At 33.1% G+C, this 17,887-nt stretch overlaps 1 protein-coding gene across 1 annotated transcript in view; it reads right to left on the bottom strand.

Annotated features, from left to right (window-relative positions):
- The window catches only part of Smp_165660 (hypothetical protein), a gene marked incomplete at its 5' end in the record, with an annotated part of 34,213 nt that overhangs the window by 10,516 nt on the left and 5,810 nt on the right, over positions 1–17,887 (bottom strand). The window contains 8 exons of the mRNA XM_018798107.1: positions 1,367–1,494; positions 3,477–3,696; positions 7,082–7,263; positions 9,757–9,993; positions 11,243–11,405; positions 14,588–14,812; positions 16,764–17,038; positions 17,140–17,159. Coding sequence (XP_018653082.1) covers positions 1,367–1,494; positions 3,477–3,696; positions 7,082–7,263; positions 9,757–9,993; positions 11,243–11,405; positions 14,588–14,812; positions 16,764–17,038; positions 17,140–17,159 — 1,450 coding nt within the window. The remainder of the gene's footprint in view (positions 1–1,366; positions 1,495–3,476; positions 3,697–7,081; positions 7,264–9,756; positions 9,994–11,242; positions 11,406–14,587; positions 14,813–16,763; positions 17,039–17,139; positions 17,160–17,887) is intronic.

Here is a 17,887-nt window from a genome sequence, read left to right as displayed (position 1 = left end):
CCATGGAAACCTGGAAGCCTGGACGGCCGTTTCGTCCTATTGTGGGACTCCTCAGCAAGGCGCATCCATGACCCGCCTCGCGAGATTCGAACCTAGGTTTTCCCTGGTGGTCTAGCTTCAATTGACTCACGCTTTCAATTATGAAAATATATTTGACCAGATTTAATAATAACTACGTTTCGACTTCATTTATTATTCAGTTTATTATTATTCATTATTATTCAGTTTAAATTGTATTGAAATAATCTGTCGTTTAGTTTCGAGATATGATTGAGTAGACTAAAAAAACTCCATCCTAATTCTCGTCAAGCTACAGAACTATTAAAAGACTGCAGTTTTCCTGTGACTAAAGAAATACTGTGCAGAAAATATACAACTCTTTGTACACACAAATATAAAGATAGCTGAATAGTCTATTCTGATGGATTAAACTAAACAGCTAATTGTCAAATAAGACTATTCCTATAATGTAGCAGGATAAATCAATAAATGAAATAGATAAATTTTCATTTCACTGGTCAAGGTCTGAAATATTGAATTCTGATTTAACCATTTCCTATTAGTAAAGTTTTTGATAACGATTCTAGTTTAGAAATATGTACTTAGGTAGATAGCGTTGATCGTTTACTAAACTGAATTCATCTGTTACATTCAGTACCTTAGTGAGAAGTTTGTTCTATTTTGGAAGTCCAATAAGATCTTGTCACAAACATAATACTTGATTACTGATCCAAATGATATGAAGATATCAGTCTGAGTTGAATTTGGTAGTTATAATAATGCTTTGTATTTCACTTCAATGCTTTAAATCTGGATCTTGTGATTAAATCTTCAAGTTCTATTCTATCACAACAGCTAAAAGACCATACAATTGACAGAATTATACAGAATTCTAGCATAGTTTCTTTGAAATTGTTTAATCTTCTATTTACAATACTCATTATTGCTGAATTGTAATGATGATAACAGAATGTTTCCTATACTTTTATGCCTTCAGAAATCATCAATTTCATTGATGAAACAAGACAATACAATCGAAATTACAGTTATTATATTAAGTTTATAGAGCTGAGATCATGAGTCAATTGAAGCTAGACCACCAAGGAAAACCTGGAAGCAATGGACGGCCGTTTCGTCCTATTGTGGGACTCCTCAGCAGTGCGCATCCACGATCCCGCCTTGCGAGATTCGAACCCAGGACATACCAGTTTCGCGCTTCAATTGACTCATGATCTCAACTCTATAAAATTACTAAAATATCCACCAAACCCCTTCTGATATATTAACTTTACCAAATAATATTAAACAAAGAAACAAAAACTGAACAGTTAATCATTAACTAATTAATTTGTTTTTATGATATTACCTTTTTAATGCTTTACGATAATCTTCGTACGGTAATTTTTCTTTACCCATTAATCCATATTCTCGTAATATACGAACAATCGATTTAGATCGTTTCTTTTGAACTCTTTTAGCTAAATCTTTAGCTTTCTAATAATCAATAAAAAAAATAAATTCTGAAAAAAAGTTGATTTATACAAACAAAAGTAAATTAATCAGTAAGGACGGGTTTACTGTGCAACAGTTCGTTCCGTCCTACTTCACGGCAGTGAAACATGGCAGATAAGAGTAGAGGATATTCGTAGGCTACTAGTATTCGATCATAGGTGTATTCGAAGCATTGCTCGTATATCCTGGGACTACCGAGTAAGTAATGCAGTAGTTAGGAAACGGATACTAGGTAAGAATGGCAAATCGATTGACGAAGTAGTGAAACTTCATCAGTTGAGATGGGTGGGACACGTGTTACGTATGCCCAACCACCGACTGCCCCGACTTGCAATATTTTATGGTGTAAGAGTAGGTTGAAAGAAAGCTAGGGGCGGCCAGACCAAAACGTGGCACAAATCCATGAAGTCACTGACAAGTGGACTGAGCCATGCTGGTAGGTGTAGATTATCTGGTTGGGATCTGCGAGATGATGACAACCAATGGTTAGAGACCTTGAATGACATGGCTCAAAATCGTTTGCAATGGCGAAGGTGCATCCACTCTTTGTGTCCTGTCATATTCTAATCTTCTGAATTCTTCATGCCTCTATCCTTTTCCAGATTTATTTCACTGGATTATACTCCTTCAATAACATCTTCAAACCCTAATCTTTCACATAATGCTTATACTCTTACTACTTCTACCACTATGGGATTTGAATCGACAACTGCATCTCTGTGTTAATGTATTATGGCAACTCGAACTGATGTACGTATGTAAGAAGTTCTACGTTGTGACTGACTGACTGAAATTAATCAGTTATGTTTGAAAAATAAATCATTTTTTCTAGAGATGCATTTCAGAACTTACTTTATGAATAAAATAATTAATTTACTAAAAGAATATTTTAAAACATGTTTATTTCCAAGGATGCTCAATTCAGATTAACATCTTTGGTTCTAAAAATAAATCGTAGAGATTAAAGACATTGATCCTTAGATATTTTACTCTGAAATCGTTGTGAATTCATTCACAACAAATATTTAAGTATTTCTTTTAATGGAGTCCATCTCTTCTTATTTTAAAGTATACACAAAAAAATAAGTTTACCAGAATACGTGATAGAACATACCAATGACGTTTCAACTATTTGATGAAATCTGTAGATTGGCATCAGTGATAAAGGCACAAGTTAGATGTTTATGTTTTTAGTTCAGCATTAAAGATACATTCATTAACTTTCTGCAACTATGAGATTTTTTGTTAACTGAGGCATAAATTTTCATTTCTGATTTTATATTCCTACTTTATTCAATTTATTAGTATTATTTACTAGTAAATTGTTTTAAAAATGATATTTAATCCTATTATTGTTTAATTTTGTATTTGCTATGTTCCGATAATAATAGTGAATGGTAACTTTGGGATCCATTTATGGACCAATATGATATTTATATTTCCTATTGTATAATTTCTAAATAACTAAACTATTCATATTCATGTTCCCCTTATTATAAGCTATATTTTGACCTATAGACTATTATTATACGATTCACCATTCTTGAGTTATCCCTAGTCTATTAATTAATGTTCCCCCTATTCACAGCCACGTTTGGCTAAATCTTGTACAAATGTTATTTTCTATTTTATGGTACGATGTGGTCAGTTTGTTAAGTATATAAACCCAGTATGTTTGGGAATAATGATTCATATTGCTGAGGCTGTCATTGGTGTTCTGGACTTAACTGGCTGGGCTAGACAGCAAGCAAGACCGACACGTACTCTCGACTGCTCGTACGGTTTCCGTGTGTCACTGTTCGCTGCTCTCTGATTGGCGGTCTTATCACTTCATACATTAACTGGGCATCCACTCGGCCACAAGTTATAATAGTATTATATCACATTAAATTACATCCAATCATTTACATTGATATTGCATTATTACATAATTAAAAAAAAGTAATTAATAATTTTCCTTTTACTTTTTTAAGTATATGACCCAATGTTACATCATTTTTCTGTTGAATTAATTCAGCTTTTGTTGTTTTGTACGATTCATCAATAATAGCCAGAAACATATTTAATAATACAAAAAATACAAAGAAAACAAAAGTCACAAAAAATATCGGTCCTAAAACAGGATGAGCTTTGAGAATTGATGGAAAGTCAATATCACCAACCATGATACGAAATAATGAATAACTGAAAGAAACAAATACAGTGATATATATTAGTTTAATGATAGAAACAAAGTTTAAAATAAAAATAAAAAGATTTTACATAACCAGCTCCCAAATGTCCTGGTACGGACGAGAGTGGGGAGAGTCCGCTCTCCCTCTCCAAATGCTCTCACATGGCCACGCGCATATAGCCTCTGTCAGGGAAGTCCTACTCACTACCTTCTCACACCAGGGGTGTTTTTTACGAAATTGAGAGAACGAATAGCAAATGTCCGGTGCTTTAACCGGGTTGGTGGACACTGCGAATCCACCTAGGGGAGTTGGGAAACCCTGATTCCGAACCAATGGTGTACATGGGCTCCAGTTTCCTGAAGGAACAAATGGCGTATGAACCAATCGCTGGTCACCGGCTACCATGGGACTGCATCTCTTGATGTTGCTCCACTGCCTTGTAGATCAGATTCTCAGGTCAAAGGCTCGGGGTGTGGTCCCCTAGGAAAACTACCTGCTTCAGTTTGGTGGGTTTTCTGGAGAAATTTCGGCACTCATTCAAAAAGCTTGTTAGCGTTCACTAACTCGCGTCACTTGTGGAGTAGGCAAGATGTCCGTTCGCTAACCAAACGGAGCGTGTACGGAGCAGCAGTCTTCTTCGTATTAATTTACAGTTGTGAAACATGGTCTTTCCAATTAGAAAACTTGCGTAAACTACAGGGTTTTGATGATTACAGTTTTCCAAATGTTGCCTGTCTATGATGGGACAACAAAGGGATCAATAGTGAGGTTAGGCATGAGATACTAGCAAAAGATGACAAATTGGTTGATGAAGTTGTATGTCTTCATAGACTGAGATGGTAAAGACATGTTTTATGTCTACCTAACCACCATCTAAATCGACGTAAGTCACCTACTTATGTGAAAATAAGTTAAAAGAGGGCTAGTCGCGGTCAAACGAATATTTGATATTGGATCATGAAGTTATTGATTAGTGGTCTAAGTGATATTGGTAAACTCAGACTATTTGGTTGTAATGCTCGTTATAACTTGGACCAGTGGTTGAAAACTTTGAACGTGATGACTAAGAATCATTAACAATCACACAGATGCATTCACTCTACATTAAATTTCAGTATTCCTTCATGCATACTTTTTTACCATACCTTTTACAACAATAATCCCAATATTTACTAATTCCCCTTACTACAATGTTATTTAGATTAGTTTGCCTTTCGTCTTGTTATTATCATCTTGTCGTGCTAGTATGGTATGGCAACTTTGGTTAACTCATATGTGTGACAAACTCTATGCTAATAACGATGTTTCTCTGTTCGTCTTTCAAGAGTGCGCACCAACTACCTCACATGGGATTAAAATTCAGGATATTTAGGACAGCTGATGAGTATGATGCTTTATATTTATTGAGCTGGAATCTGACGGCTCTCATTCTCAAATTTAGTCAGTTTATGATGTAACGGTAGTTTTGTTCATTGTAGATCATGGACAGATTCTGCAAAAGAACGAAATAGACATCCAGTCCTCCTTTGGTTCTTTTTTATTCACCAGCCCGTAGTGTTTTATGATAAAAATCATAAATGAAGAAATAGGCGGTCACGAGGTAAGAAAGTTAAAATAAGTTCATCGGATAGTCAGGCATTATTTTAATTGAATAAATTTCTGAAATATACGTAGAGAAAAAAATCACTACAATTGTATCGGTTAGTAGAACAACTATCTGGGATAATTTTAATACTTGAAAATACTATCATTGATGAACTTTTAAAATTCTGAGTAAATCGAATTTGTTGTAAAAAGCTTTTGAGTTGATTAACTATCCCATATTACAATTAAATATCATAACTGAATTCATGAGTCGATTAAAGCTAGGCCACTATGGAAAACCTGGAAGCATTGGACGGCTGTTTCATTCCCGTATGGGACTCCTCTATGAATGGTCTAGCTTTAATTAACTCATGAATTTAACTATTAAATTACTACAATCGTTGTTCACAAAACTAAAATCCCTATCTCATTTATTTTATAAATGATTGTTTACTTAGACTAAATTATATGTTTCATGGTGTAATGAAGTGATTATTTCCAGAAAATAGAATCAATGGTTAATGTATTCATTATTTTGTATTTCACGTAATGAAGACTAAATTCATTCAATGAAGATTCAATCTATATGCAATAAATTTATTCGAATCTCTAAAGACAATTTGTGAATAATAACAAAATATGAAAGAACTCCCAAAATTATATATGTTTAGGACTGTTCATTAAAATCATCGGTAGACCTTGAATAAACAGTTTTTATTTTATGGTAGTATTGTTTGAATATTGTAAATATGAACATCACATCACAAAGAACTTGTCAAATTTTATAGGTTCCATTTAAATAACATTGCCATTACTATTATTACATAATGTTCATGTAAGGATGGCTCGTTGGCAAACTCAAGAAGTCCAGGAAGAGCCGGAGACATTCCATCCAATCACCACTAGAGGAACATTCTATAATTTTGACGTGTAGCTTCCCTATTGAATGGATAAGAATGACCCCCTATGTGCCTATTCACTGTCCGAAATGATGATTTACTTTCAGCCAAAAAACTAAAAATACATGAGATTTTTGTACTATATTTTGATACTGTTTTGGGGAATAGAATTCCTACTTACTAGTCTTCTGTCTTCTCTATTGAGACGTTGAGGGTTCGATCGTTCAAGTAGTCTAGTAGTACGCGGCATAGCAAGAATCAAAGCTCTAGATATAACAGTTCATTTCTTTTTATTTGCCATGAGAACTTAATATAAGATCAGTATTCATATTTAAATGAGAACAATAAGGTATATTTCGGAATAAGTCAGTTACAAATGTGCCTTATTAATGAGTGCTAACTAACGAAAAATCGATTTATAATGTTTTCTGTCAATCCCTTTTAACCAATCAGACACTAAAGTGAGACTATAATTTATGGACGACCTTTGAGCGACACTCAAGTGACCTTGAGGATGTCTACTTACTAACTACGACTAAATGTGAGGAATTAGAATTATGATGTACGGTTAATGATCAGCGTTAGGAACTAGATTTAGTGTATTCATCACGAACTGACATTAGATAAAATATCAAAACGCTATTTAGCCAAATAGATAAATGAATTTCGTTCCAAAATCTTATATCTGATAGGTATGTCCATAAATTTTAGTCTCGTCGACACTAAGAAATCTATTACATATTCGATCTACTTACCTTAATGGTTACATTCTACCTGAATTAATAGAAACCGATAGGTATATTTGATATATAGTGATATAACAGTGATCTGTTAGTAAAGTTCTGATGTTCATAGATTATGTAATAAATCAATTACAGTTTTATTGCAATTCATAATAATAATGATACTTACGTTGTTTGAGTAAATGAACTATATGCTAATGTTCTAGCACTAAATGCTAAATAACCCAATTGAGCAAAAGCAAAATATACAATACAAAACATAATTAAGAATCCCAATAAATCATAAGCAGCTATACTCATTGTTCTTGTTAATTGATTTAATGAACGATCAATTGTTAAATATTTAAAAATCTGTTTCGGTGTTTTTTTTTCGGAAAAAAAAGGAGAAAGATTCAGAAAAAAGATTATTTACAGAGTTAAAGAAAAGTTTATTTATATTTATATAATAAAAAATAGCTAATATATAATTCATGTATTATTATCAGAAGGGGTTTTGTGGAGATTTAGTATGTTTCATAGTTGAAAGCATGAGTCAATTGAAGCTTGACCACCATGGAAAACCTGGAAGCACTGAACGGCCGTTTCGTCCTATTATAGGACTCCTCAGAAGTGCGTATCCACGACCCCGCACTCGCGAGAGTCGAACACAGGACCTACCAGTCTCGCACCAGAACACTTAACCGATAGACCACTGAGCCGGTATCCAACGGTGTTAATGTCTAACTTCAACTTCATGAATTCATGTATGTTTCTAACTATTTATCTTGAAAAAAAGGTTTTTCAAAATTAATGTACATTATCAAACTTATCGATTTTCTGACGTTTCGTCACTCAGTGTAAGACGCTTCTTCAGAGAATAAATAACCAAATTAACATTAATCCAAGTTTAAATAGTACAATGGAACAACATGAATATTGGTTAATTTGGTTATTTATTCTCGGAAGAAGTGGCTTACACTAAGTCACGAAACGTCAGAAAATCTAATTTTTCTACTCATTGGGATATTAAAAATATATTAATTTATTTATAACAATCTACCCAATGCTCAATTTATTCAAAATTATCAAATTAATACTTGGTAATGATGCCTAAAAACGTATCAATTGAAAAACTTTATAGTCCCATTTTGTATAATAGTGTTATATCCTAGCGAATATATAAGTACGGGTAACTTCCAGGACCTATTAATGGACGATTATTCTATATATATTCTTATTGTATAACTATTCAGTGATTAGATCTAATCTGCATGTATTCATCTTATTATATGCTTGATTTTGACCTATAGATTATTATTATACGATTTACTGTTCCCAAATTGTATACAGATTATGGATTATTATATCCCACGTTCACAGCCACATTTGGCTTGATCCTGTACAAATATTTTCTATTTTATGGTGTGATGCGGTCTATTTGTCTGGTATATAAACCAAGTATCCTTGAAATAAATGATTCGCATAGCAGAAGCTGTAATTGGTGTTCTGGACTCAATTGGAAGGGCTAGGCGGACAAAGGACCAATAAGGATGCTAGACTACTCATACTGGTCGAACGTCATTGATTTGTCACAGTGTTAAGATTAAACAAGTCGCATTCCGATTGGCAGATAACTCACGTGAAAAAAGCCGGACATAAAATCAATAACGAATTAGCATACGTCCTATTCTTTTATAAAGTCATAACAAGTAGTAATATCTTCTCAATTATCTGAAATTTGAAAAAGTCTATCAAAAGAATAAAGTTACTAATTCTAGGGTTTAAGTGGAGAGTTAAGTGATGCAATTTGATAGAAACTAAGAGATAGATCAACATGGTACTGATTACTGCTATAAGTGATAAATTGATATAAATATCTTAGTGCTATCAGAGGTCAGTTAGGATCCAAATTACTCTGTCGTAATCTCTTTAACTTTGAAACTGGAAAGTGTAGGTTTACACTTCTCATAGAGCTTCAATTCTTTGATGTTTGCAGATATTCTACTCTGACTAGTGCAAACCAGTATGAATCGTAGTTACAAGTGTACAAATCGAAACACACTGTAATATTGAGTCACTGAGATTAGTGGTTATGTTACAACCTAAGTGATAGTGTTCAATCATTACTGAAGATCGGATAATATGAAATCGATGTTTAATAATTGGTCGATCTCTGTAAAAGTTTAAGGACGACACAAACTGATTATCTGCAAGAACCTTAGGTAGCAATCAATGATTTATTTTTGATTTACATGGATGTTTAAACCAACGTATGATTTGGAGATGCCGAATATTTGTATCTCAGTAGGAGAATTAAGCATGTGTTGTTTTCTTTGAGCTGCACAATTTAATTGTGAAGCCTTACTCTATTTATCAGACAATATCATCAAAATCTACTACGAAGCAATTCAATTAGATATTTTTTATACATAACAAGTTTAGCCTATAACTGTCTAGCGTGTTACTAATTAACTGAAATACAGTGGAATACATCTGAACTATGATTTTGACAATATCATCTTAATACGTCTTAATACATTAAATTATGCATCATTTAATCAAATCAATATTAAGGAAATCACCAAACTGCATCACAAGGCAATCCCTAACTTGGAATCCGAAAGGGAAGTGGAAAAGAGGAAGGCCAAAGAACACATTACGCCGGGAGAGTGAAGGAGATATGAAAAGGATGAATGTTAGCTGGAAAGGATTGTCCAGGACAGGGTTGGATGGAGAATGCTGGTGAGCGGCCTATGCTCCTCCACGAGGGGTAACAGGCGTAAGTAATTAAGTAATCAAATAAATAAACAAAAATGATCTATTCACTAAACCAAATTATTTTTAATAAAACAAAAAGTAACTAACCTTGATTATTCCAAGAAATACACAAATAGCCATCGATCTTATATGATGACTATACCAATAAGCAAGATAATCGAAATTTGGATAAGATGAGATATCATTAATTAATGCGGACATATTATTTGATACAATAATAGTACTGTATATTAAAAAACCTGCACATATTATACTGGCTACAACCATTGCAATATCCATTAAATTCCAAATATTTATAAAATATCTCCAACGTTTAACTGATAACTAATAGGGAATAATTAAAAACGAAAGAAAGTGTATTTAAAAAAACAATCTTCAGCTAATACTTGCTTGTTAAACACTGAAGTATTTGAAAAAAGACCCACTCTTTATAAGCTTCTAAACCAATTCGGTTTTTTGTTCATTAATATTAACGAACTGTTCAGTATTAGGTTTCCAGACAACCAGAAAGAATCATTTATTTATTTATTTATTTGAACACATAAATATTGGTACAAAGGGGCACCAGATATATATGCGCCACACAAATCTCATTTGATTTGTGTGAGGGCTGTGATACTGCCCAGGTGCCCAGACTGAAACAGGTGGTTTTCTTAGGAGGCCACACCCCGAGCCTTTGACCTGAAGGTCTAGTCCACAAGGCAGTGGAGCATCGTAAGGAGATGCGGTCCCATGGTAGCCGGTGACCAACAATTGGTTCGTACGCCAGTAAAAAATAACATTGAAAATGTATCTAAATATACGGGATTATACTGTAAAATACTGAATTTTACTTCAAGAACTTAATACCTCAATTAGAATTACTTTAGGATATCAGTACGTTTTAACTCTATAAATGAGTAAACAAGAAATTATTCCTTTTCTTTGTAAACATATTCAACGATAAATAAAACATACTGTTGAAATCTGGGACTGTGAACCGCATCTATCTAATGTGAACGAATAATTTTCCAAGTCAATTCGTCCATCTATGAGATCTAAAAGTTTTAGTATTGATTCCTTTGCAAGTCAAGTGTGATCACTGTAGAGGAGTCCTTATTCAAAATAAAAAGCTTCCCGGGGTTCTTCAATTTTCCATGGCTCTCAAATGACATAATTTTGTGGTGAAAAATAACCTTCATAAGCATACATGACTACTGGAGAATCAATCATACAAGAAGTGAACTAGGTATTACAGAATAAACTGGATTATTTTTCCGTCATATCATGAATGGAGATAACCGAATTACAGCTTATTAGTCTAAGTTTTAAAACAATAATTAGATTACTTGGATTTGATTTCTGATGATGAGTTAGGTGTGCACTTGCTAAGGAATTTCAAACAAAGTTGAAAAAGGTGGTTAGTATGTTTTGACTTTTTATAGATCTTCGCTGACGAAAACTATCTTAAAGCTGTTAGATATTTCAATATGATTTCACTAACTGAATTGTAAAATTTGGAACTTTAATGTAAATAATAAATAATTTAAACCAGGCGCAAAATATACAAGATAAATCAATTCTGTATATTTACCTCAAGTATCTCTTCAATAACATAATAGGCAAGAAACACCAAATACACAATTTCACATACTAAAACAAAGTAATCAGTTACTGTTTGATAACGAAACAATCTGACTGGTTGAACTACAGTGCTACCAAATAATCCACCTGATTCAGGCATTTCAAATATGATTCTATAATAATTTTTTTAGAAAAAAAATGTACAAAAATTTTCAATTTACAATTATTTTACATATTGACAACGTAAAACTATACATTCTATTCATATTACTGATAATTAAGCTGGCCGAGGATAGATCCCACGTTGCCAAGTCATCTAAGTGTATCGTAGTCAGCAATTATCGTTATGGTTTCGTTTATTTAGTCATTAAGTTGTAGGTATTTTGGGATTATTTCTATTATAGAACAGATTGAAGGTATGACTTGCTGTTTTGATTTTTTTCCACCATGACCGACTGCATTAAACTTGAAATGTATGTACCATGATAGAGTAGTAATTTCATCGTAGAAAACTTCACATTTTTCACGTTAGCAAGCAAAATCGACAGAGAACAAAACACACCCTCCATCACGAACTACGATAGTGCAAATAATAATTCCCACTTCATTTTGTTTGGTTGCATGTTATAAGAGAATGTAATTGAATTTGGGAGTGTTAGTGCCAAAGACCAAGGCCATTAAATAAGTGAATCAATGAACAAAACTAGTCAAACTAATTAAAGTTACTAATCTTTCCATAACTGTTTAATTGCTGATTGATGAGCTGCATAGCTAAGAAGAATAGTTATTTACCATTATAGAATTGTGGAGATTATTGAGTTTTAACTGAGTTCAATAATTTAACGATAACATTTTAATATATGATATTCAACTTTGATCATAATAAATTTTTAATAGTTGAACTCATGAGCCGATCTAAAACCTGCCAGTACTGGGCGGTTGTCTCGTTCTAGTATGGGACTCAACAGTGAGCATACCCAATCCTGTATACGGGATTCGAGCCCAGGACCCTCGGTATTGGGCTCGAACGCTTAACATCTATATCACTGAGCTGGCGTCCAACGGTGTTAGTGTCTCACTTCAATCAATCCACAATTTTGCGCGACCATCTCCCATTGTCCTCAGTGGGTAAACTGCAACGATCTTCTTGATTACATTGCTTTATTAGGTGAAAACCACTTCACGTTTCTCTCTCTAAGCTGTTTGGGTTTCTAGTGAACCGATGCTTTCCGTTGTTTATTCAAATGAATTTCAGCCTACATCTACTGATACGACTGAGACCAGCATCATACTTCTTTTGGCTCTACTGACAAAAACAATCGGTAAAATAATAACACAACTGAAGAAACCTCTAAAACAATAATTAAACTTAGTCATTCAGATTGAAATGTTTTGGAGAAAAGTTTATTTATTCCGTTTACCACTTTGTAGCAGTGAAAATCTCTGTTATACTTAATAAGTTACTTTGTTACCATTGCTAATTATATCATCAATTATCTTGTTTAGAATGACTTAATAGTTTATTGTGTCCTTAACGTTTTCATTACGCATTTGTTCTATTGAATTATTTCTGCAGACTTTGTTTTCATAATACTCAGTGAAATGAACCGATTGACTGATCAGAATTGTTAGTTCACTTACTGTTTAAGTTTAATTTTCTGATTGAACAAAATATTTTAAAGTGGTTTTGTTACTGAATTTTTATTCCTCTCTAATATGATATCAACTAGAGAACCATTCAGAACCAGGGGGTTCTGGATAAAAGTTTAATTGTACTATAGCACTGTTTGAAAGCCTCTATCTACAACCTATCTCATCTGCATAAAATACATACAACTTATGAACGACATGCATGACAACTTGGGATTACAGATTTAGACTCCAATAGCCCATATTTGTTTTTGGTTTCAGTTAATTCATAAAAACTAAAACGAGTGATCCTAATAGATATCTGTCAAATACCCTTAAAAACTGTAATTGTACCTAAATATTTTCTAGAATCTTTGAAAAAGTCTTAGAAGACTTCTTATCTCAAGTTGTTGACATTTTCTTCAATTTGAATGAACTAGAGCATAATTTTCACTTTTTAATTAACCCTTTATTGTTTAAAAGTAGTCACACTAAAAGATGTTGATTTGGTCTGCTAACCATATAACCACTGACTTAGTTAATCTGCATTCAAGAGTTTCAGAATTCTGAATGTTCAGAAGCCGATCAAAAATTCATTAACAGTAAAATTTACTGTTTAAGAAATAACAAATTTTTCTTTCATAATGATGAGATCACCGTAAATATTCATTTTATAAAAATGAGATAGAATGTTTATTGAGCTGATGAGTTTATTTTAGTAGTTTAACTCGAGATAGTTAACTAGAAATAAACAGAAATTAAAATAATTGCATAGTCATCCTTTTATCGGATACATTATCGGTTGGATCTGACGTAGATAAGGGAGATTCACCGTTATAGTATTCATAAGCCATCAGTGGGTATATGAATATTCAGACAGATGGAAATCATACAGATAGCGAACAAAAACCAAAGAATATTAGAGAGTTGATTCGTCCTAGTTCTTAACACATAATCAGTGTTCATCGAACACCTTGCCAGGGTTATCGGGTATTGGGCTATAAATGGAGAATGCATTGAAGTTAGAAACTGTGAGCAACTGGTTTCTGTTTTGGCGATTTAATAGTAACATGCTTGACACGTGATACAGATTTGTGGGTGAATTTGTTAGCTCACCACTGACAAACAAGGTTGAAACAGTCTTCGAATGATGTCTGGTGTTAATAATTATTCATTTGATATTGTTCCGTGGTGAAAAATGTTTAATTACAAAATCGAGGTAAATTTATTACTTTGATCATAGAAGACAGTGGGATTATTTGTATCGTTACCAGATACCTCAGGAAAAGGGATTAGAAGTTATAATAGTTAGAATGCGTAACCTATAAAATCGTCCTCAGAGATTTATTCCTCAGGAAACTGAACAATCGAATCGGAGGTGATTTTTAGCTTCTTCAGATTTTAGGATACATGCATTTATACCTCCTAACTGAGCCCAACGTATTTGGCACAGTTTTATTCTTATCAGCTTCAAAGTTTTAAATGCAACTAAGTGAAACCAGTACTTACAGCTTTTCAATTTTTGTCTCACTTTGATCGGTTCATGATTTACGTGGAATTTGAATTCAGCGAAAAGAAATACTAGTCAGACTTTTAATAAAATCATGACAGCTAAGACTAGGAGGTCGATAAAGTAACGGAAGAGATTTGCCAGATACCCAAAAAGGAATGGATAGAAATATTAATATCGTTGTACCGTTTTAGAACGAAAATCATTATTACTTACTTTACTATAATAAATATGTTTATATTTGCATTATATATTGTAAAATCAATAAACAATGCACGAGTTGATTGATCTATCCACCGACCTTGAAATAACTCATTTAAAATGGCTACAGTTTCATCATTTGATCTGGACAAATCTTGTATATAACCGGAACCATCATAATAACCATATGGTGCAGAATAACCGGTGGCTCCTGTAACATCAGAATCACTAAAGTTCCATCTTTATTGAAAAAAATCATTAACAGATAAAAAAAACACACATCAGATAAACAATTTAATGACATATTAGTTTGGAATACTTGCCCAATACTTTAGCGTAGACAAATGCATCGTTAGAATAAATGTTGAGAACTTGATAAGTAAAAATAGTTTCAATAAAAATGTGATTACTTTCATTTTTAAAGTATCGTTTTTGTTTCATCAACAGTCAATGGTGTGGTTGTGTATAGGTTGTTTTATTTGTTTACATTTATGAAATATTACTAAACACAAAAGGCAATAGCTGTTCATCTTTGAAGGTGACACTTGCAGAGCTGGTCACTATCCTGTGTTAATCTTCCCAAGGCATAAAAACTTGTTGGAGCATGTTTTTCAATAACAACTGAACTAAAATCTTTCTTATACAAAGAAAAATGTTGTTGTCTTTGATTTTGTATAAAACATAAACATGGCTATAATTTGGCGTGTATTTTTTAAATCATTTTGAAGATATATATTATTGTCCTTAAGGATTTCTCGAGAATTCCAGGCATTTTAACGAACTAATCAGAATTTTCAGTATAGGGTTGTGAAAAGTTTTGAGTTTTAAACGAGATCATGAACTGATCAATGTCAGACAGTCATTAAAAGGCTGGAAGCACTGGAAGGTCGTTTTATCCTTGCGTGAGACTCCTCTACAGTGCACATCCACGATCTCGCATACGGGATTTGAACCCAGCACCTTCGGTCTCGAGCGCAAACCTTTGACCCCTATACTATTTAACGGTGTCAGTGTCTAACTGCAACTAATCCGGTGGGTCTCAATCGCGTCAGGCATGAGGCATTTACTTGCTGAATATAATAGAGGATGGTCGCGCAATATGGTGGATTTGTTGAAGATATAAACTAACGCCGTCGGTTTGTATAGGGTTTAAAGGTTTGCGCTCGAGACCGAAGGTGCTGGGTTCAAATCCCGTATGCGAGATCGTGGATGCGCACTGTAGAGGAGTCTCACGCAAGGATAAAACGATCTTCCAGTGCTTCCAGCCTTTTAATGACTGTCTGACATTGATCAGTTCATGATCTCAATTAGTAATTGCGATTTGTTAAAATGATTTCCTGCAGTTATAAAAATCTAGGAGTTTGAACTATTATCAGAAAAATAATAAGATCGATAATCAGTATTGAGTGCTGGATGGATACTATCAAGACTTTTTAAACTAGTGCATTTATTACTGGTTTCCAATGGTTCTTCCGGTGATATTAGTCTTCAACATAAGTTGTCTTCAAAAGTAATATAACTTACAAGCCGTTGTTAGAACGAAATTTAAAAAAAAAGAGTAGATTTTTATAATACACAAAGTAGTAACCTAGGGATAATAATACGTACTATTATAATGAGAATATAGAAATAAAATAGTTCGTTTATCAAACATTTACACGATAAGAATTAAATAATGATAGTGGTCGAAAAAATACTTTCAAAAGTTACCACTTCCTTATTATTCACTCCGTTACAACAGTACTGTAGTGTGTGTATTGAGTAGTTGTTTAGAACTAAATTTTTTAAGTTCGTTACCTTTCGTCACGTGATAAATAAACCAGTACGATAAGTTTATTAGTCTAACATTCTTTTGTAGTGAGTCAGTAACTATCAGTCACTAATACTGAAGCAGAAGTGTCTTCTGTTTCAAAAAATTTTTCTCAGTAATCCTACTACATATACCACTGAACTAGATAAATATCAATAACAATTCTTTAAAGGAATTCATTTTGAAAGGATATTTCAAGAGAAGACTCTATACATATCAGACTGATCCACTGTTTACCGAAAAAGTCTTTTGTTTTGAAATCCTGACCAACATTATATGAATTTTTATAATTACCTCTTCAATATAACATTATCACCATTAACGAAAATAGACTATAATAGTTGATTCAAAAAGTGGACATTTAACAAGAAAGTAACTTACGCATTTTTTGTGTAATTAGGTGTGATATTTCCTTGTATTTCTATTGGTTTTGTAAAACGTGCTTTTGTACTGTAAACAGGATAACACTTTTTGATAACACCTCTCATCTGTTTTGGTATATCACATTGTGATGGATCTACCCTAAGCTGTCGAAGACGTGCAACACCTAAAACTTTATTATCATGAGCAATAAATTCTCTTTCATTAAATGATACATTAAGTCGATTATACCAAGCATCCCAATACAATGAATTCAATAATTGACCATTGATATACTTTGAAACAGCATAAGTATTGTTTAAAAACAGAAAAAAAATTGTCTTAGTTTTACGAAAATTTCCATTTAGAGAGAAAAGGCAAACAAGTTTCAACTAACCTTACCATTATAGACGTACACTGAAAAATATGTTTTACAATAATTGTGATTGTTACACATTATAATTTCTATGAATACCATTGAACTTTTAATTTTCTTATCTAACGTTTGATTGGTATCGATTATTTGTTTACTGTAAAATATTATACATAAATATATATGTATATCGTTGTAGAGCCATAATTTAGGATTCCTTGAAAAGAACTATATCTATGCTGTATTCATCGTATTTTAAAAAGAGTATTTCATGCTGAAAAATTATTTTTGAATATTATAGTTAAGATCATGAGTCAATTGAAGCTAGACCATCATGGAAAACCTGGAAGTACTGAACGGCCGTTTCGTCCTATTGCGGAACTCCTCAGCAGTGTGCATCCACGATCCCGCCTCGCGGGATCTCGCACCAGAGCACTTGACCGATAGACTACTGAGCCGGCATCCGGCGATGTTAATATCTAACCTCAACCAATCCACGAATTTGCGCGACCAACTTCCATTGTACTGAGGTAGATGCCTGTCTCTACCTGACATGGATTAGTTCCACTGGCCACGACTTCTCACTAGAACTCCAGGAATTACCTAATGGAGCCAGTCACTAGTGAGCATATCATCATCACAACGTGGGTTTTTGTGGAGATTTTAGTAATTTCATAGTTAAGATCATGAGTCAGTTGAATAATCAAATGGATGAGAATTTATTTACTCACCAATTACTATCCTCAAGATAATTTATAAAACTTCTAATCGG

The sequence above is a fragment of the Schistosoma mansoni genome, chromosome 6 (genome assembly GCF_000237925.1).
Source record: "Schistosoma mansoni strain Puerto Rico chromosome 6, complete genome".
Lineage (NCBI taxonomy): Eukaryota > Metazoa > Platyhelminthes > Trematoda > Strigeidida > Schistosomatidae > Schistosoma > Schistosoma mansoni.
This window is presented reverse-complemented; position numbering and strand designations above follow the sequence as displayed.